General features: G+C 43.4%; 1 protein-coding gene across 2 annotated transcripts in view; it reads left to right on the top strand.

Annotated features, from left to right (window-relative positions):
• The first annotated feature begins 15,940 nt into the window (after nt 1-15,940).
• Nucleotides 15,941-22,693, top strand: part of Ubx (ultrabithorax) — a 137,999-nt gene continuing 131,246 nt past the window's right edge. The window contains exon 1 of one of the 2 annotated variants that reach the window (XM_033342767.2): nt 15,941-18,073. In XM_033342767.2, the coding sequence (XP_033198658.1) occupies nt 17,398-18,073 (676 nt within the window). In that variant the 5' untranslated portion in view covers nt 15,941-17,397. The remainder of the gene's footprint in view (nt 18,074-22,693) is intronic. The other variant, XM_033342768.2, reaches the window with a different exon arrangement.

Genomic DNA, 22,693 nt, shown 5'->3' on the forward strand with positions numbered 1-22,693 from the left:
CGGTTAGCTTGTCTATCAATCGATAAACAAAGATAAAAATGAATATGAAAATGTAAGTGAGAACGGGAGAGAAACGGCAATAGAATTAGAATATAGTGAGAGTAGCTGGTGAAAAAGTTGATTCATAATGTCTGTTTTCCGACAGAATCAGCCAAGTAGAATCGTACGTATATCTCCAATGACAATGTAAATCAGTAGACAGACGTAGAAAAATAATACAGCAAAAATGCGTAAAAATATTATAATATCCGTGGAGATGGAAGCAAGAAGCAGCCAAAATAGAAGGAATAAAATGAGGAGAAGGGAAGATAGTATTAATGGGGGGATCATGTTTTTGCCGTTTCTCCGCTTAGCGTGTATCTTCTCTGTCTCTTTTCGGCTTAATTCACCGGGCTCTCCCACCACTTCTTTAGATCAAGCACATTCCAAAAGGCTCTTCTTGGCCCCGATGAACCCACTTGATGAAAAGCTTACCAGCCCACGTCGCCACTCTTATGTACACCAAGTATCCTGCACGACCCTGTCCAAGCCTACGCGCTGGATATCTAGGAGTATTGGTCTACCCGATAATCCACGACTTCTGTTTCGCGATCCTATCTCACTTCTATTGTTTCTATGATCGTACGTACAGTTAACCGTACAAGTCGTATGTAATATTACAAAGTCTAAACTGGACGGTTCAGCGATATGCATCGTTGTTTCTTCCGAACTACCAACTAGTAGTGGATGCCTTAAATTTCTTCGATATTTTTATCAAACGTTCTATACCATAGTTTTATATACTATACGTACTTATAGTCCCGACGTGCAGTTCTTTCTTCGATCGAGCAAGTTCCAACCTGCAGCTTTTTACCACGAACGCAAGCTGTATGCATCAAGCAACGTACGAAGTATCCGTCTACTTTTGGAATTGAATGTACATTTTAAAGAAGTAGAACCGCGGCATCATTCTTCTTACCGACATAATTTACGTTCGATAAAAACTGACTCGGTAGGTACAATACTCGCAACGACCATTCCTCTGCCGTTTGTTCGAGTCTGATACGTTTCGATTTACTCCAGATATCTTAGTTTCCAAGTTATAATTTTGATGCACGAGTCGAACGTGGTTTCGCACGAACCTCATAGTCCGCCGGATAAGGCGGAACGAATTGGAGTCATTAAATTAGTATGACAGTATGATGGACCATTGAATGGAACCTACGACGCGATATCACGTGATCGGCAAAGAGTAACCTTGTTCAGTTTAACGAGGAACATGGGAGTATCGATGCAGAAGTTTCCCGCGCGCTATCAAAAATGCAATATTTTTTGCTAGCAGCACATTATTCACACGCGCACCGGAAGTTCGTTTATGTAGTAACCTATCTGGTTAATCTAAAACGTTCAGGCGTCAGTCACTTCTTGTTAGCGCCTAGGGTTATCGTGTATGACGCCATTAATGTGCATATCACGCCAGTGCATTAAGTAGGTAGACATCGAGCTACGTGAAATAATTACAAGAACACCATGCGAAGAATCGCGATGCTTTTTTCATCTGGCCGTGTTCTCGTTCTCGTTTCACTTTCCTACAACTCGCTGCCTTAGTAATTTTGAATAATTGCACGGTGAAGTTCGTTAACAATGTCGAGCAATAAAAAGGTAGCGACAGTTAAAATCTGTTTTGCTTTAAACTGGTTTAAGCGACTGACAGATTGGTAATTACCCAGACGTTCTATCACGGAAAGTGAAATTATTTGCCATCGACTCTTTGTTATAGCTCTTTGTACAGCGATCTTATTTAAGATAAGTTTCCCTTTTATTGTGTATTTGATAGGAATACTTCAGGATGAATGGCTCTTATAGCGAGGCCCCAGTGGGATCTTTACCTGTTATGAAATTTCTAGTGACCAGAGTAAAGAGAAGTCTTAATGTGGCCGATTTGCATGGCAGATTAGGGAAATTAGGTGGGCGTGCCACCTGGTGGTAGTTCTGTCCAAACATTGCGGAACGCCTATTTACCTTTGCTTGGCTTACCTACCTGCTTGCACTTACTTTAAGGTCATCAAAGCAACGATTATAGGATATCGCTTATTTGCCCTCACGATTCAGGTCACAAGTGCTTTGACTAGATATGCTTTCGTTGTAATAGGAGATGCATTCCTATTGTCTTCGCAATGAGAGACATTTTTCCACGGTGCTCGTGTTTCCGTCCACGTTACGCTCGTCGGAATCAATTTCTCGATACCGTTACTAACCTCGAAAACTCCTTAATACAAGTCGTGTCTTGTAACGAAAGCTACACGCGAAAGTAAATATTCTCGAAGCACAAAAATTGTACGAATGGTATAAGATAAGATGGATACAATGTACAATTTAGAAAGACCACTACTTCTGTAAGAATCTGTAGAAAAAAACCTAGTTCTCTAATGCATAAACATAGCAAAAGATACTGTGATTTCTTAATATGTATATTGTCGAAAGTATTAGATTGCCCGGGAGGTATCCTTCAACAATGACGCGTCTATATACAAACATGAAACCTAATCTGTCGAACGTCGTGATTTTTATTTTGATAGAACAGAATCGATCGTACGTAATTCGATAAACTAATACAAAACAAAGAACGTCGTGCGTCTATTATTTCCTCATAAAAGGAAAGAAACTTTTAGGACGTCCTAATAAATATCACAGTAACGATATGTCGTCATCGTAGCAAAACAGTAGGCGAAGCGCGAGTTTATTTTCGTCGAAGAAATGTAACGTACCTATTAGAGAACTCTATACTTATGTATTTCTAATTGGGCGAAATATCGGAACGGTTTGATAACGCAAAGCGCGACCGCAGGGATACAGAAACGCGTAATAACGAAGCGTTTACAGAGCCAACCGCGGCGATTTCATTATCCCTACGGTTCAGCAATTTACGGACCATTACCGCGAAGTCCTACAGGCTATACTGGGCACGAGATAGCCACGTCGTACCATCCATTATTCATCACCCACTTCTCTGGCCTCCGTACAGTCTCCCGCCCGTTGACTTGCGCACCCTCCGCGCATTCTCCTCTTAAATCTTCCGTTGCGACACAGATTTTTCTGCATTACCGTTCCTTTTAATTAGCTGCTGATGCCGCTATTGTTAAAACTCTGACTTTTCTTTCCGACAATTTAAACGAAGTTGTATATCATTTCGACTTGTCGTTTCGTTCGATTCCTCTCGAGTACCGTGAACTTATGTACTTTCGTATTGCACAACGAATATTTCATTGGCAGAAAGAAAAATGGATGTAGGATGAGTTACTTTTTCTTGTGTAACTGTAAATATTGCCGTGCTTCTTTTTATTTATTTTTCCTTTCATTTTTTAATGTAGCCTTGCTTGGGAGATTCCAAAGATTTATGGAGGCGACATAGGGGTACGAGAAAATTCAATTGCCTAAAGGATAAAATGGCCGAGGATTTTTTTTTTTATTATTATTATTTTCGACGAATTATTTCTAACTGGACGGAAGCAATTTATTGTGGTCGCAGTCGCTGTATCAAGAGGAAGATTGTCTTTGACGTCTACGAACGGAATGTCAGGTTTTTAGAAGTCTGGCCATTCTAAATTTTTCTAACCTACCTTGACCTTGATGGCGATGAAAGGAATGTCGGGCCAAGAAAGCCTTCGAGTATTTGGAGGGCGGAGTTGCCGGGGTAGCAGGTACTTTCCTTATGGAATCTACAAGCCACTCCTACATTTTCTGTAACAATTTCACATTTTTCTTCATTTGTTATGTACATAGCAATTTTGTAATCGCGCCTTTAAAATTTCATTTATGATTTTTACTTTACTTTACTAAGTAGAAGTATTAGTTTGCTCTGAGAAAATAATAGATGCACGACATTTTTTGTTTTATATTATACTTTATCGAATTATCGTTCCAATAGAACAATAACTCGATAACATAATATAAAATACTTGCTCGTTATATATTATAATAATAAAAAGGTTGGACATCTCTATCATTTCCTTACGAAACTTAATACTTGAAAACTAAACTTCAAAGTTTATAGCAGGCAGCTCAGCCTAAAAGAAATTTCCATGATAGATAATCGATATTGTCAGAAAAATCGAAAAAGTAGAGATTTAGTTTATTATTTTTACTAATAAATGCCATGAGAATTAAAAAATTCCGTCGCTTTGGTACCTTAGTTTGAAGCTTACTATTTCGGTACGGATTTTTTATGAACAATAAAAGGGAGAATGTCTGGAGAATATGTCTGGAGAATAGACATTAACGCGGTAATTAATTTTAGAAGGAAAACGGAAGAGATAATTCGATGGAACAGTTTTTCTGCAGTTTCGTTTGACTGTGAAACAAACGAAGCGGAACCGGTGCTATTTTAAAGGCGGAGTTGTCAGTGGAGGTAACCCGGCCACAAAGGCTACGAGTCCTCCCCTTTTCTTTCAAACACGTCCCCTTCCTAGAACATCTTTAAATCCAGTCCTCGCCCCCATCTAACCGACCACCATGAAGAAGATCATGATGGTGGACCCGAAACGATCATTGGGAAGAAAGACACTCGCTCAAATTCGGCACGGGTCGTCTTTAATAAAGACACTTTTCATTTTCTTTTCCCCATTTTCTTCCTATTTCAAAGCCATTGGTTATATATACATCGCTTACAGTTTCCTACGGTCATGCGTCGCTTGCTTCTTTAGAAAAGTCACTCTTTTTTTTTTATTGCAGTAAATATGCAGTAAATTTAAAATATTCTATCGCTAGGTAGTAGTTACTGAATATTTATGAACACTCGTATGTATTATGTATGGATTGATCGTTTCGTGATAGATCGAACTAGGAGAAGTGTTTGAAATTGTGTGAAACAATGCGTTATATATAACTTGTTAACAGCAAGTAATATTTTAAAAATCATATTACAGTTGATTAAAATATCTCAATTATCTGCTCATTAATTTATATAGATTCCGATATTAAAATTTTATTTAATATCTGAAATACTTATCTATTTCTGAGAGATACATTTTATCAAGAACATTAATCATTTTATTTCTTAACTAATATTTCAATCTATTTCTTATTGATCGTTAAATTTCTTTATTACGAACATTAGAATAATCAAGTTATTTCATAAAGAAGATATAGTATGTCGATCTAAAGTTCAACATCCATGCGACGGAACATACACCGAGTTAAGTTTACCTTTGAAATTGTTTAAACGTTAACTTAATCTATCTTAATTTATGTACATATATTAATATACCGGTAAGCATAATATATTCTTCAGAATTTATAGATCGAGAAGAAATGTTTGATACTTAAAACGAATTGTGGCAATATCCTTAAGCCGTGAACATAATTCTTAACTTAACCTCACTTTGCAAACCAATGTTGTTTTGATAAACGATACGAATTATAAAATCTCATCAAGATTAGATGCCTACAGCAGGAACATAAGATTTGCATTAATCACAACTTTTGCATTATATAAGTCTTGCCATTCGAGATATTGCCAACGAGAATGCCAACTTCTGACTCTACTTGGCCTGTAGGCTCATGTAAAGAGAGATAGGCTGCGATCTCCCTACAATGGGTCTTTACATAGGAGTCTCATACATTGGTCGTAGGACCCTTCTGGCGATCTAATATCACGAAGCGATGGTCACTTTTCTCTTCATGTACTGAGAAATATGCTCGCTTCTCTGAATAGATAAAATATACATATATGTATCGATTCTGAAAAATAACCTAAAAATTAATTGATATCGTTGAATTGTAGACGATCCATGACAATTTGGGTTAAATATTAGCAACTATGGAGAACAGCGAGTAATTCCGACATAGAAATTCTCCAACGATTCCAATTAAAAACTCTAATATCCTTGATAGATGCACCTTGGTATGTTACCAACGAAACGATACATAGCGACTTGAGATATCCACAGTTAAAGAAGAAATATGAAAATTCAGTAACAGATATAATATAAGAGTTAACAACCACTAAAACCCAATTACTTGACACGACGGATCAGATCCGCAGACTAAAAAGACAATACTCTTTAGATCTAAGTATTACATTTAACTAGAACTCTTATAATCCAAGTTACAGTACCACGCGAAGATAATTTACTTATAATTGTCAATGAGAATTGATTGTAAATAGTCTACCAAACAAAAAAAAGTAAACTTTACTCTTTAATCTTATAATCCAAGTTACAGTACCACGCGAAGATAATTTACTTATAATTGTCAATGAGAATTGATTGTAAATAGTCTACCAAACAAAAAAAGGTAAACTTTACTCTTTAATCTTATAATCCAAGTTACAGTACCACGCGAAGATAATTTACTTATAATTGTCAATGAGAATTGATTGTAAATAGTCTACCAAACAAAAAAAAGTAAACTTTACTCTTTAATCTTATAATCCAATTTACAGTACCACGCGAAGATAATTTACTTATAATTGTCAATGAGAATTGATTGTAAATAGTCTACCAAAGAAAAAAAAAGTAAAATTTACTCTTTTATCTTATAATCCAAGTTACAATACCACGCGAAGATAATTTACTTATAATTGTCAATGAGAATTGATTGTAAATAGTCTACCAAACAAAAAAAAGGTAAACTTTACTCTTTAATCTTATAATCCAAGTTACAGTACCACGCGAAGATAATTTACTTATAATTGTCAATGAGGATTGATTGTAAATAGTCTATCAAACAAAAAGAAAATATTAGCTACACTGTTTCGCAGTATTTCTTAATTTTTATTTGTATTGTAATATCGTGGACGAGGGGTGTCGGGTGAATTGTAAACAAGCGGTTGCGGAACATGTGCGTGGTGGGGCTAAGACAAAAGACACGAGGCTAGGACAAAAGACAGGGTGTTGCTAAGTGACATAAACGAATTAACAGCAGTGTGAGCTGAGAAACCAGTGAGTCTAAATTGCTCCGTGGCGAGGAGAGTTGCAAATTAGCTATCTGTTATTGTGATTAGTTCACGTTGAATAACCATCGTTTCCTGTTTAACCAACATCTGTTTAATCCGTTCATTGTAAATAAACTAATTGTAGTAAAGATCGTACAGTATTCTGTGTTTCATGTGACGAAGATTGTCACAATAGCGTTCTCAATATAATTGAAATAAATTGAAATTAAGTAATCCTAATTCAGACTATTATAGTAGTCCAGTCTACTAGTTGAGGGAGAAAATTAAATTCCGCTTTACATCGTCCAATTACGAGATCTAAAATTAGCTCAATGTAGACGTTTGCCGTAAGAAAATGACGAAGGATTTATAACGAAATGTTAGGGAAGAATTACATGTTCCCTCATCTTTGGGCAATTTTCGGTGTGAACGACGAGCCACAGAGACTGGACGGAGACAGTTCGATGCGAATTCAGGAGAGCAAGCAGTGAAATCATAGAACTATCGAATGCATGACCATGCGCGAAGCACGCGAACGAATGTTAGTTGGAAAGCATCGTGCGAATCGATAATAGTAAGAGTAATGAATGAGCAAGGAAAATAAAAAAGAAGAGACTTTATTGTTTTCTTTCGAGTTAGAAAGCGTATCTTTGTGCAGAAGTCACGCACGGAGAAACTTGACCTAGGTATCCATCTTTTCATATTGAAAATAAAGTCTTGCGGCGTACCTTGACTGAGATCCGCGTCGAATTAATTAATACTCGGGCCAGTTGTTAGACGTAATTGATTTAATTGGTTAAAATTGGTAGATTATTCGAACGGTCAGAAAGCTGGAAAAACCCCAAACAAGATACAGAACGTTCACGATTAAAACTGTCGATTGTTTTTTCGTGGAACAGATTTAGAGCGAAGTAACGATAATGTGAGATATAAAAAGTTGCCTCTTTTTCCTTTCTTTCTTCTTTCCTTCTTCTCTTTCTTCCCTTCTTTCCTTTTTTGTTCTCCGTCGCTTCTTGCTTTCGGTCTATGCGACTAAAATACAGCAGCTACGACAAAAAGAAATCCGATATCATAGGAATATGATATTGGATAAATAGACGAGCCTACACTGAGACACAACGTAGATAACACGTAACGTAACACAGACTAAGATCGATGCTTAGAAATTTAGCTCGTAGACGAGGAAAATAAAGAAGAAAGAATCGTTGTACCGTTACATATTTATGTAACCACTCAGGTGTTTATAGTCTAACGACGTGGCTGTTTGAAATGCTGTAAAAATAGGTCTATTAAATAATTTTTAATTACAATAGATTGGATGAAAATGATTAAGTACATAATTGCGTATAATCGTGTATTGTACACTGGAAACTGTTAGCGTGATACGGAGAAAAGATATAGGAAGATGATTGTTGTCTACGTAATAAGAGGAAGTGGCATGATGTATAGGTCCTAATTGCGTTGTTTTAAGATTCTGTTCAAAGATGACGCTACGCTATTAAGCCAGTGTTACGCTCAGAATATATATAGATTGAAACTATCGAAAATGGAAATACGTAAATTTTGGCACGGTCCCTGTATAAACAAGTATGCAGATACCGTTTCTTCAAACGTGCATTAACACCACATAATGGATTCTTTATTCTTCGACGAACGTTTGCAGAAAAAATTTCTTGAAAGAGCTCACATACGAAATGACGGGGAATTGCCTTAAGCCAAACAAACGTGACTTGTGTTGCAGCTGTTGCATCCATGTTGCGGTATAACGATGCTGTTATCCGCTCGATCTTGAGAAGGAAAAAAAAAGATACCGCGATATTCTTAACTTGTATCGTTCCTTTTATTTCTACACCTTTCGATCCATCTTATTTCATCTGTTCGCCCAGGAAACTCTAGTTCTCCTTTCCACGTACTTTCCCTCTTCTAACCGCGTTTATCCGTTCGCGCGGACACGTCGAGTAGCCTCTCGATTTATACATATAGACGTTCGAATTGCAAATCCATGTCGTGGAGTCGCGTGTACAGCACCAGGCTAAGCTACGGAGAAATGCATTATTGTTATTGCTGGCACTATCCTGGCTGGTTCAACGACGCGAGGTATTAATACATACGGTCGATGTCTTTCGTTACGTAACACTTAACTCGCGTAATCTGGCCCGATAGACTCGCTGATTGCAAGCTCACCGATCGTCTAAGTCTCCTTCTCGTTATATGGCTGCCATAGATGCAACGAGCGAGACACGTTCGATTACCTCGCGACGGTGAATCCTTGCGTTTTCGAGCGTCTCACGCCTCGTCAGCTTCGAACTGGTTTTAAAGCTTCGCAGCCTGTAAAATAAACAGCGCTTCGAATTCTTCGCTTCGCTATCCGATGTTTTCGCAAGGATAAAACAAAGTGGAACACAGAAGTGAACGAGGATCGGTTGTTAGATCGTCTCGAACGTCTCGGGCCATGGGTGGCGGTTAGCAAAAAAATTCCGACGCCATGAAAAACCAAAAGATCGTTCAGCCAATATCAATACCGTCGTTGAAACGCTATCAGTTGTGCCGGTGTGCTCTTGGAAGTCGGCATTTTTTCATATTCTTTTTTTTTTCAATCCCGCAAGAAAAGCAAAGGGGAATTAGTTGCGTGACAGAGAAGCTAAAGTTCGTGGACGAAAGCGAAGCGAATATGGCGCTGCACGGCCGTCTGTCAGGCCTCCCTCTTGGAATCTTAATGTCACGATAGCAGCACAGTGGCGCACAAAGACCATCAGTGTCCCCGTGAAACAGAAAATCATTGTAAACTCGATACTCAATCGTTCATTATTCGTGCCGGATGAATATCGGGGCTGCTCACGGATCCTCTTCAATAGCAGCATTTATACAAAGTAGAAGTCCATGGTTTCCACGTAGAATCTTGTTAAACGCGGCTCGTAATTTTGGAAGATTTCCTTGATCGTTGTCTCCTTTCGTTTCAGAATGCAGAAGCAGATTCGCGTAGGCACTGTTAGATGATAGACAGGATCAACGTCTGCGGCACGATGGGGTGAGTTAACGTTCAATTAATAGAATACACGTTTAATTTCGCTGCTACTATTTGCATTCTGCGAATTAAGCGTCTACGTTTGCGTAAGAAAAGGTTCCTTTGATTGCCGTAATAATCGTTAGGTATCTACCGATGATGTTAACGCGACGTGACGAACAATCTGATTTAAACGTATCAGGTTGAACGAACGACGTAGCAGACGAACCTTGAAATTAAAAAAGAATTGTTAATTACATTATCTAAGATTGCGAACGTTTGATAATAACGTCTTTTTTTTTAAGTTGCGTCCTCTGTATCTATCGAGATAAAATTAATAAAACGATAAAAATAATGCCATTAGAATTTCGATGAAAAGTTAGCATTTAAAGCGAAGCGACGCGACGCCAATATTTACAAAGGTATCGGCCACGTTCTCTTACAACGTTCGCATAAGTAACGATCTTCGAGCAATAGCTTACCCGCACCCTACCATTAGGTCTAAGTATTTATGGGCTCATTCATTTCGTTTTATGTTTCAATTTGGACGCATTGATACTTGTTTGTTTACGTGTAAGCTGCCAGTCATTCATTCGGCCTGGCCGGCTACTTCTAACCAACCGTTATTATCCCCTTTGTCGTCGCAAACACACTTTCTTCATTATCCACGCCAGTTCTGTATCCTATCATTACGTATTACTTACTACTCATTGCTATCTTGATAACACGCTAATGAATCGTATCTTTTCATGTTTATACTCGCGGTTGCATAACTTTGAAACGCTATGAAATACACACATGGGTGAACGACACCGAGTGGGTATTTCTCGCGCGCACGTGTTCACCGCACATTTCCAATCTTACTGACTTTGATCGGTTCAAGGATACGAAACGATATCGAGAATAAATATCCACGAAAAAAAAAGAAAATGATAATCGGGCTATCTTCGCGAGTAAAATGATACGAAAATTAATAATTCATAACGTAATTTTAATGGCGTCTGAAATTATGCAAATGGTTGGTGCGTTTCATCGTGCTATAATAGAAGCTGTTAAATCGACAATGGCATCTTGACGCTCGAGTTTATGATTTAACGTTGCATTGCGCTGAATATATATATATTACATATTAATATTAATATTTGAAGTGGGGACAGGATTTAAGCGAGCAGCTGGCTTCACCAATTATCTTCGCGTCGATTTATTTCCTTCGTGGCTGAAACCGATTTCGATCGAAACGAAACGATTCGACCGACGGTATTAAATATAGGTTTCGAGCTAATAATTTCGAAATTTTGTCCTACTCTGCCGTAGTTCTAAGACTGGCCACACAGTCTCGCGATCGAAACTCGTGTGAACGCTCCTTAATATTACGTTTCGTTGCTGAACAGGTTCCTCAACCGGTAAGGTAGGCCACCATCAAGTTTAACGACTGTTCAGCTTGTGTTTAAATAAATTGGTTGGCAATTACGTGGACGTAGGTGCTGTCTTCGCTTGCGCCCTTTTTCCTCTCCTCTTTGACCATTTCTGCCCGTTTTTCAAACTACGTGTTTTAACAACGCGTTTTCGCAGTTCACCAACGAGATTGCCCGCGTGTAAAATTATCGTTAAGATTAGCTAACCAAAGACGCGAAACTGCCCCGCGTATATTAATCTGTTCAGCTATTTGAACATTCGCGTTCCACCTCGCGATTTACGAGTGCAGCTGCGCAGGGAGGATTGGCAACCGTAAACGTTTCATTTTCCCCTTAACGCTTCTCGGCAACAGAATCCCGCGGGAAACCGCCATTTAGAATTTCTATTTAGATACGAAACGGGGTCAGAAAATATTTATGTACCGTGTAAGTGTTGAGCGCGAACTGCATTTTTCGCTCTATCGAAATATCGGCAGCCGAGAACTGTAGAGAGCTGCAGAAAAGATATTTTGCAGTCAGGTGATACTGCAGGAAACCGCCAGATGGCAAAGAGGACTTCTTCCGTGTCCTTGGCGAGCGATCCTGCCTCCCTTCCTGATATACTGCAGATCAATATGCATACCGATTCTTCCTTTTCGTCATTTTTATATTTCTATCGATTGTTGATTAAATTAAACGAAACTTTGCATTTCGACGAACACGGTAGATACACTCTCTTCCGTTAGAGAAAATTTTCTCACTCGCAATTTTCTGTCTCGATTTGTACGAATGCGCATTGTGCATTGTAAATGGATATAAATTTTTTAATGAAAAAAATTCCATTTTCACGCTACAGAATTTCTCACCTCTCGTCGCTGCATGTAGAAATTTCAAATATGCATCGACATTACATCGAAATACACAGCGATTGCTTTGTTCCTTGTTCCTCGCTTTTTACAAATACCTAACGCATATTTCAGTTCTACTGGAATATATCCTAGTTCCACAGCAAATAATTTACACTGTACGTCTGAACAAACGATTGGCGCGTCGATACGCTTTCTGACCAATATTCCCTTCTAAATTTTCATTTTTTCCCGATTAGTTCCTTACAAACTAATTCCCTCCTTTATTTAAAATATAAAACACGGTCCGTTTCAATGCACCGCCCAGTTCGCCATTATCATCTAGCGGCGCAAGTGGCCTTATATCACAGGTTGATCCCCAGGAGTTTCGATCCGCGCGAATAACGACGACGAGAATCGCGCTTATCTGAAATTCTGACGCTCGTTCATGATCGAATATTCATCCTGGGTCTCCCCGGGGAGGTGGAGGGAGGCGGTATAAGAAGGCAAAAGAGGAGAAAACGAAGTCGGGGGAGAGTACGGCGAAGAGTCGGAGGAGGAAAGAAGAAAGACCAGCCAAAATGAGAGTCCGAGCAGTGCGTTGAACCATACCGAAGGAGACCAGAAGAGCCAAAGCCACCAGAGCGATGAAGAATGGATGCTGGTTTAGCAAGAGTGCAGATTTGCTCGAGTCGGGTGCAACGGCCCCTTTGCTTTCGTGTCCATCTTCTCGTTGCTATAGCTACGCTGTCTAATACCTCCCACTACCTTCGAACGCCTGTGTTCTCCATTTTCTTTTTATTTTAAATCCATAAGAGGAGAATGTCCATCATCCATTTTGGCGTACATGCGATCCTTCCTCCTTGATGATACTCTCTGATACGTGCTCAGATTTATCGCGACTAATATTTGGTCGCGAAAATTAACCAATGTCTTACCGCGCGTATACGTGTACGTACGATACTTAAAATGAGTCTGTTTAAAACCAGCAATAGCAATATTTTTGAAGAGCGGAGATTAACTCGAGAACGCTTTGACTCGTCTCTCGTTACACGAAGATCGGCGAGACTGTCTGCCGTGTGTTAACTGCTGTTTCTTCTTATTCCATGGGACGACAATCATGCACCAGTGTTTGTAACGCAGGTGGACACTGTTCGAACATGCGAGGCTTGGTGTGAAAAAAAAAGGAAAAAAGAAAAGAAACTCGTAATAATCATGAAGCCATCAGGTAACTGTCGTCGGTAGCCACAGAGCGTCCGGTTTTGTGAGAACAACCTTGGTCATTAAATAAACCCCTTTTAGTGGTGGCTGGTTATCTTCAATGGTGTTTTAAAAGGGGCATTTAGGCCCATTTTGGCTACCCACACAGCCCCTGGTACCCTTCCCCTTCTTCCGCGTTATGGTGGCTCTCTTCACGCCCCCACCATATTCGACACGCGTCCTACCATGCTATAAGCTTAAAGGCCCTGACTTTTACGATTCTGTTCAAGTGGTCATAAAACCGGAGTTTATTGCCGTCATGATTTTCAAGCAAACGGGCTGCCACCTGTCGGAGTCCCACAAAAGCGAAAACTGCATCAAGTCTCTTCATCAAGAGGGCTCTATCAATTCGGCTATTTGATGATTGTCCCGCCAGCTCGTAATAATCCATTGAAATCCTAACAATCGTAACCGCGAAAACTCTACGTGTTCTCTCATTCTCTGGCATTTCCATTTCAATTTGTCGCTTCTACCGTCGTTTATCTAATAGTTAACGCAATTTCTTTGACGCGTACGCCCGACAATTTACAATTTCGAAACACAATCGCTTTGAAAAATTATATCTGAGATGTTTCTAAGTTACGAACCTACTCTATTTATTATGATTGGATCAGGTTAGTTATATATAGATGATCGTAGAAAGAGAAAATGAAATCGCAGACTAAACATGCATATCGTCGTAAATAATCACGAAAGTTGACAAATATCGATGTTAGACGCAGCAATGAGCGCGTGTAGACAATGCACGAATAATTGCTCGTAGTCAGGCGTCGTTCGATGAATAGCAAATATCCAAATCTTTTTTCTGGAGGCTGGTAGCGAAGTCGATGGGTTATATCCTAAACATCCATAATGGCGAAAGTGAACGAGCAAATAGTCCGGTCCGGCCCCTGAGAGCAGCTTATGATGGGCATTACTCGGCTCGTTACGGAATAATTTACGAGGTGCGAACCGCGGGGGCGATAATCCAGCGACATTTACATCCCAATAAACATTCCCGATACTGGTGGCGGCGCGCGCCACGGCGCTTGCCCGCTTCCCTCACGAACCTCACTTTTACGGCGTTTTAATTGTACGGCCGTAGTCTAATTGGTTCGTAAAACGTCCGAGTATCTCGTAAAAGACGTTTATGATAACATTCTTGTCGTTCGTACTCGCAATCGCGTCATCATCGAATCCACGAACAGACTTGGGAAACCTCGGACCGGTTCGACCTGAAATCCACGAATCCGTACGAGAGGGAAACACGGCGTTCCTTTCGCTTCAAAATATTTCCACCGTCTCTTTCTCTCATTCTCTTTCTGTCTCTCTCTCTCTCTTTCTCTCTTTCTCTTTCCATTCGTTTCTCTGTTCGTCTGGCTTTCGCGAATCGCACGTCGATCGAACGATCTTCCGTCGTGAGAGTCGATTGCCAAAGACCGTTTTCGGCAATGACGATAATCGCAAGGTGCCTCGTTGATGTTGGTCGTTTGAACGTCTGAATGGATCTGGCAGCGTTAGTTCGCGACGAAACACAGAGGTGGCGGTGCACGTATCCCCAGAAGCTGTGGGGGCGCGGTGAGGGCCGCTGGGACGGAGCGGAGAGGAAAGGAAACGTTGCGTGACGCGCGTGGCGTGCAGCTTTCGCTCTACCGTACGGTGGCCGGCGGTGTCCGTATCCGCGGCTGCTCGCGTGTTTTCACTGGTGGGGGTAACGCGGGGCGGCGCCTAACCAGTCATGGGCGTCGTTCCAGCTTGGAACTACTTTCACATGGCGTAGGAATTTTCGTGCTGTGCCGGCGTGGTACTCGTGACGAATTCAATTCTGATTGGTCCTTAAGCATAACCTCCTCCCTTGGCACCCTGTTTTCTTCCCCCTACTCCTCGCAGTCCGATCTACGCGGGCTAGCACCTCTCGTCTCCCTCTTAGCTGGCGCAATTTCGCATCTTATTCCGTCTCTCTCTTTTTCTTTCTCTTTCTGCCGCTCCTTCGCCGTTCCCCTGCCTTTCTCTTTCTCTTTACCTTCGCTTCGGTACTCTCGCGTACCTCTTACACCCCAACGTAGCGGCAACATGTATTCGTCTCTTTTCGTTGCCATCGGTTATCCGTCGTTTTCGACCCTTTTATTTTCTCGCGTCCCGGCGATCCACTCCTCGGCTTCTCTTCGCGTTTCTTCCGATCTGGTCGATCTTCGTCGTCTTATCTAGTTTTGGTGGCCGAAACGCAAAAACGCGTACGTACAACACCGCGGCGGAGCACACCAGCAACGTGTACGAATTTAATCTCGCGGCACGTCGTTGAGTTACTCGAACGATCAACAGGGGGCGCTGCGTAGTCTAATCGAGAGGAAAGGAAAGAGAGAGGAGCCGGTGTGGCAGAGAGCAGCGCGGCAGAGACGAGACGAAACGCGACGCGTTGTCGAGAGGTGGAGCGAGACGGATCGAGAGGGCGAGTGGATAAGCGTGGAGGGGGCGTAGCGTGCGGGGGAGGGGGAGCCGAGCGACGACGGAGCAAGCGAGAGAAGTCGGTTATCGCGTCGGAGAGGGGAACGTCGCGTGAAAGACAAGGATGAAAAGCAGCGCGCGTTCCTCGTTCGCACAATAGAGTTAACCGTGAAGAGTGTGCGCGCGCGAGTGAGACGGTCGCGGCTCACGAACGAAGAGAGGGAATGATAGTGGAAAAGAGAAAGAGGAGAAACGCTGGGGCTGGTGGACGAGAGACGGAGAGAGAAAGATCGTGGTAGAGCGAGAGAAGAGAGACGGGAAAGTCGGTGGTGGAAGGAAGAGAGGTCGACGGCGAAAGAGAGAGAGGAAAGGAGGCGAACGAGCGAGTAAGAGACGGAGGACGGTACAGAGTGGCGGTACACGGGGCGCGAGAAAAGCGGTAGTGTGCCGTGGACCACCGCACTGGCATACCGTGGTTCGTTACGATCCCCTTCGTACGTCGCTTCGTACCGAACCTCGCAGTCATCAGCGAAGTCACATTTCGGCTAGTGCTAGTGCAGTGCGGACAGAGTCGGAGCGGTCGCTTCGGTCCTTTTAAAAAGTACGACCAACGTTTACGAGACACGCCACGGGGCCCCGGGCCTGTGTCGCCGATAACACAGAGAGAAATATCATATCGCACAGAAATCATTTCGATACGACAGACGCACAGAGGAGAAAGAGAGAGGTCTTTCGCGAGGGAGAGATCGTCGCGTGCCGGCCGACCGAACCGTGGACGGGCGCGCACGCGGTAGAGAGACCCACAGCCAGTTTTATAGCCCGTCTTATTACCCCGGTTTATTGCGTCGTAACGGTTTAACGATCATCGCTCGTTTCCACCACCTAGACCGCCGGTTTACACTCTTGCCGGTAGCGGTAACCATAACAAGCCCATAAAAGCCCCCGCCGCTGCCATGAGTCCCATTCGCAATTATACATCTACGGCCTACTGACATTGACACTCCTGGGTGCAACCGCTTATACCTACCGATGACTTTTATGATCTCTTAAAACGGTTTAATGCCCATTTGCTTGTCCCTCGTCGACGCTGTCACCTGTCGCCAGCCGCGTCAAACAGCGTATCGGTGCTCGACGCGACGCGCCTACCTCACGCCTTTTGGCGCGAACCACCACCGGACACACGGAGTAGGAACGACAGCGACCACCACGACCATCACCTCGACAATTCTCGCCTCTCGTCCAACGATCGTCGGGGTGCCTTTCGAACGGTGAACGGACCTTTTCCACCAACTCGGAGAACGCGAACGAGATATCGGGCCGCGCGGAGCATGGACTCTTAACATCGCTCGTGACTAGCCACGCAACGAAACACACGATCGTGAGCTCGTTCCTCCTTTTCCCGTCCTCTCGAAGGATTCGAAGAGATCTCTACGGAGAACAGTCGTCTGGCGAACACGAGGCCCTTGCCTTTTCGCCTGCTCGCTGTCGCGTGTTATTTTTTTTTTTGTTTCTCGAGTGGCGGTGTTTCAGTGCAAGTGATTCAAAATACCCGGGATAATGAACTCGTACTTTGAGCAGACTGCGGGTGGCTTCTACGGAAGTCACCACCATCAGACAGGAGCCGCCAGTCAACATCACGATCCCGCCACAGCCGCGGCCTATCGAGGCTTCCCTCTCGGCCTGGGTATGTCACCTTACGCATCTACGCAACATCATCATCACACGTCCTCGTCGCTGGGCATACATCCAGGCGGAGGTACGAACACGAGACCACCTCAAGATTCGCCGTACGACGCGAGCGTCGCGACGGCCTGCAAACTTTACTCCACGACACCGGAGGCGACCGGACACACCACCTCTTCCTATTCGACCACAGCAACCAAGGACTGTAAGCAACAAGATCAAGCATCGGCGCATCAGAATGGTTACGCTGCGGTGATGGCAGCCGCGGCCGTCAAGGACGTTTGGCAGTCAGCGACCTCGGGGTCGAACAGTCAGAGCAATTCGGTGGTCCGTCCTTCGGCGTGCACTCCAGAAGGGACGAGGGTTGGTAGCTACGGTGGTCTCGTAGGCGGCGACCCGGCATCGAGTCCTGGTAACAACAGTTCCTCGAGGTCCCTCACGTCGTCCTGGAACACCTGCAGTTTGAACTCGTCCGCGAGCCAACCGGTTGCCACGCAACTACATCAGCAACCCACCAACCATACCTTCTACCCCTGGATGGCTATAGCAGGTGAGTTTACATTCATAAGTTCTCTCTCTCTCTCTTTCTCTCTCGTCTCTCTCACTGTCTCTCTCACTGTCTCTCTCTCTCGTCCAACGATTATCATAACAGCCGTGATGAAATATAGAGAAGCGACCATACGATGCTTAGGGGAGAGAGAACAGCAGCGGGTCGGTAGTGTGTAGAGAGAAGGCCACGTGGTCGGGAAAGGCGTGGTGGATCGAGTTTACCCAGCTCCATTATACGCCAGGCTAAATCGCCCTCGTCGAACGTTTCACGGTCAACGTTCGAATCGCGTGAAACTTACGCATCCGATCCGTTCGAGTCGCGTCTCCGTTCGATTCTCTTGACGATATTTTCGTCTCGCGTCCTTCCATTGTATTTCGTGCGGGAGGGAAAACCGGGTGCCGGGCGGGACACCGGTTTTAACGCGAGAACTTCGCTCTATGTTCGCTAACCCGATACATATCTGAACAAATCATTCCACCCCTTGGTTCCGTTCTGAAAAATAGAAGACACGAGCTGTATACTATCGTCGAATGTAAGTTGCTGTTGTGTTGTTACGTCGAAACTGGTCGTAATTTTTTTCGGTCCAGTCTATTTGTGTGTCGATTGAAATACGACGTATCCGTCATGAAGCGTAGCCGAGATAACGGATTTATAGTTGGCAGCCAACTAAAAATATTCCGTTGCCTTCTGCGCGAATGAATGCACCGCGTGCCAGGGGGGGGACGGGGGTATCGGTAATAACTAACTCATCCGCGTGAAAGCGACGTGCAAAGTGACACTTGGAGTTATCATTAATGTGTGCGCGCCTGCCTCTTTGTCCGAGGAGGCGCCTCTCTCGAGCGCGCCTTCTTTCCACCCCCCCGGGGTCGTTGGTAAAAAAAGCGCGCGCACACGGTCTCCATTTCTCACATTCGAGAATTTCGTCTCTCGCTAAAATTAATCTTGCCCGCATCTTCCATCGATCTCGAGCCTCTTAGTTTCGCGTATCAATTCGTAGACTCGACCGTGAGACGTACGACGCAAGCCAAATGGGTTTTTCGATTAGTACAATATGTTAGCTAGAATACTCGTTACGTTCGCTGTTAAGTATTTGCTAAAAGTAGAAGATCTATTTCCGATCTCTGCGAAAACCAGAGCGAATCGCAGTTTGCTACGCGTTACGTACGTCCGGCCGTTGTACGTTTGCCGTACGTCGTGTGTTCTCCTCGTGCAGTTCGCGTTCGAACGTTGAAAACGAACGTCAGATCGTGGAAACTCGGTCGTACAGCGATAAAGTTACGTCTGGTGGATAGATAGAATGGAGTCAAGTGCGTGTAAAATCGTTGGGCACGTCGAGTATAATGGGGAAGCCCTCGTCCAATTGGGGTTCAAGTGCCTTCCTCGTCGTACTCACCCCTCCGGAACCACGAATTCCGGTAGTCAGCTGTTTCTAGCGATGTCTTTGTCCCCCTTGCCCAGAGGTTCCCTAGCGGCGTCTCGCTCTGTCGTAGGCAGATCCAGACCTCTCCTACGCTATCTCGCTTTTTCGACACCGCCTATTCTCTACACCAACTCAGCTGGGTCTTAGACCGTTCGTCTTTCGTAGTTTGGTCCTCTCTCCTTACCCCTCCTGCCTCTCTGTCTTCGCGGTCCTGTTTCACTCTTACCTACGATGTTCTTCTCCTAGCCTCCTTCTCGCGCCCTTTGGTCCGGTTTAAGGCCCCGCCGTTGTTACTCTTCCTCCTTTTTCTGTTTTCTTTTTTTTTTATTTCCTCCTCCCGCGGGAGAACCTCTCTCTTTATGCATACAAAAGGTGTACAGATTATTTTATGAGCTTTGGTGACGTAGGCGCGTGCTCATTCAAAGACAAGAAACGGGATTTTATTGAACGAACCTTATTCTTTACGTCCTTCTATAAATACTAAATTCAACGGGAGAAAGAATTTAATATTCAAGAAGGCGGCGGTGTTGCATCGTTCTCGTTCCATCTAACGTCAAGTTTCGGCCCCGGTCCCGGCTCACGGCCCGGAGCAAAGAATCCTCTCAACCGGGCGTCGTTTTGCTCGCGTATTCCTGAATCAACTCGGCGTCTTCCATTCAATAACTGCAACAAGATTTATAGTCGATGAATCGTGCGGCTAGCGCGCGCGCGCGCGCACGATCGTTTTTCGCTTCTTCGATCGACAAAGCCGGAAAACGGTTTGCCATTACCTTTTTCGCGTTTATCGCGGAGGAGACACGGAAGATTTAATCGTGCGATTAGAGAGTGTGCAAATCGGGTCGACGATACGACGGAATGCGGCGATCGTAGGAGGAATCGTAGGAATGGTAAAAGGCGATTGATCGGCTAGCACTCTCGTCGAACAGGTTTCTCTATGCTCTCGCGAATCGAAAGTCGTTGACTCATTTAGCACTAGCCGGCAAGTGCTCTTCAACATCGCCGGCTACAATCGATACACGCGTGGCGAAATTTATCGATACAGGATTATGGATTATTTCGTCGTAGATTATAAAGTCTGCTGGTAAATATAGAGCCATCAATGTCCTCTACCGGTGTTCGTTGCTACGGCCTACGATAAATAATTTAGCTTTATCGACACGCACCTACGGAACCGATCCATAGACCAGGGTTATTGCTGTCGGTTTGCCAAGCACCGTAAAAACACCGATTCTAGAAACGACGAAGGACACCTATTTTACTGTCTTTACGTCTATAAAGATTTCTGTCTCCACGTTTTTACCAAAAAAAAAAAAAAAAAAAACCCACTTTTCACATCTTCTGTCTCTGACTTTCGAATATCTCGTCAGAAAATTTAAGACGTGAGAGAAATATGACCCCTCGTTTCCAAGGTGATAGTTTTTCTAAGTATTGTGGAAGGAATACGAGTGTGGTCATCGTACGACAAACACGTAAGATGATATATCTTACAGGATGATTTATCGATCCTCTAACGGTATCCACGTTAAACGTCACTGGTTAGTATACGATAAGTGATTGAAGAAGTGATTATGCCGCCCAAATCGCACAAATCAGTAACGATAGACACGGTATCATTAAGTTCGTTTTATTGCGGATTGGTGTTACGGGAACACGATCTCCGGACAACATTAACGCTCTTGAGAGCACTACCGCGCCGCGTACGCCTCACGATCGGCCGAGGAAACTTGATTGCACGGAATGCATTTGTATCATTGGCCGTGATAAACATCAAAGGGTACACGCGCTTGAAATTCATTGTGATTTATGGGTGCCGGCGAAGCGTCCGTATCGCCACCGTTTTCAGATGTAAATGTCTCTCTTATTAATGTTGCGGTAATGAAGCAACATAATATGCTATCGGGTGTATAATGAATCGTCATAGATACAGAAGCCATGCTTTTATTTGTATAGACAACGTTTACTTATAGATAACGTTTTACGAAGGACAAGGAGAGAAAAGAGGAAAAGAAAGAGGAGAATCGCCCATATCTATCCGACAATTATCGCGCCGTGAGATTGAACGGTTAGTTACATTTATCGAGCACGTTTCTCTTCCACTGGATGGCAATTTTACAAGACGCATAGACTCGATTCACAAAAGGCTTTTCTGTCCCGCGGTATCAGTTTCTGGGGCCGTTTCCAAATGCAAGGAAAATTTATGGCCGCTCATTGAAGGGTCTGGCCCGCGTCTACGAGGTAATTAGAGGGCGTGAAGACGGAGCTTCGAATACTATCTCTGTACATCCCCACGGTTCATTTATTTTCTGTAAAACTGCCTCGTCTGCCGACGGCGTTCTTCCTGCCAACGTTAATTCCAGCTGTTATTCCGTCCTCACGATGCTTCGGAAAGATCGATAATCCATCGACGTAATAAAAAGAAAAAAGCACGGACTCGATTATTCAATTGTTTTCGTCAGCCTTGTTCGGGCTCTCTCTGCTTCTCACGTTTCTCACAACTTCGATTTTATGAATATTAAGCATAATGCTAATTTCATAAATAAACCATAGGTGTTTCTCATTATGGACTCAACGGTAAAAAAATATATATAAGAAAAAGAAATATCAACGTTCTTGGGAGAAACGTACCGTGAAGATCAAATCGTTCGATAATTCAACCCTGCTCCCTCGTAAGGCTGACCCTCCGAAATTGATTAAAAAATGCAAAATACGTGTTAGAAGTCCAACGAACCGGTACTGTATATCCGTGTTCTTTTTTTGATTTACGCGCATCGATATCGCGTGGTGGTTATGGCGGTCTTTATTGGGCGGTTCGCCTAGTCTCTCGGCACCGTGTACGAACGGATAGAGAGCTAACAAACCTTGAACTCTTGTGCCGAAGCAGTGGGATTCCCGCGTAAAAGCCACGTGGTCTCACCCGCTTCTCTCTTCCTCTTTCTTTCTCACTCTCTCTGTCTCTCTCTTTCTCTCACTTTCTCTCTCTCTCTCTCTCTCTCTCTCTGTCGGGTTGGAAACGAGTATGGTGCTACTCGACGATACGACGGTTGCCAGTAGGTGTTACGTACCTCGGGGAGCAACCTCGTTCAATATAAACCAGCTAGGAACAACGCTGTAACCGTAACGTTGACGTTTACGACGACGAAATCGTGGCTCGGCTCGTTTACCCCTCCCTCTTATGTGCCTCCGCGCTTACCGCTATCGTC

Source organism: Bombus vancouverensis, chromosome 18 (assembly GCF_051014615.1).
Source record: "Bombus vancouverensis nearcticus chromosome 18, iyBomVanc1_principal, whole genome shotgun sequence".
Classification (NCBI taxonomy): domain Eukaryota; kingdom Metazoa; phylum Arthropoda; class Insecta; order Hymenoptera; family Apidae; genus Bombus; species Bombus vancouverensis.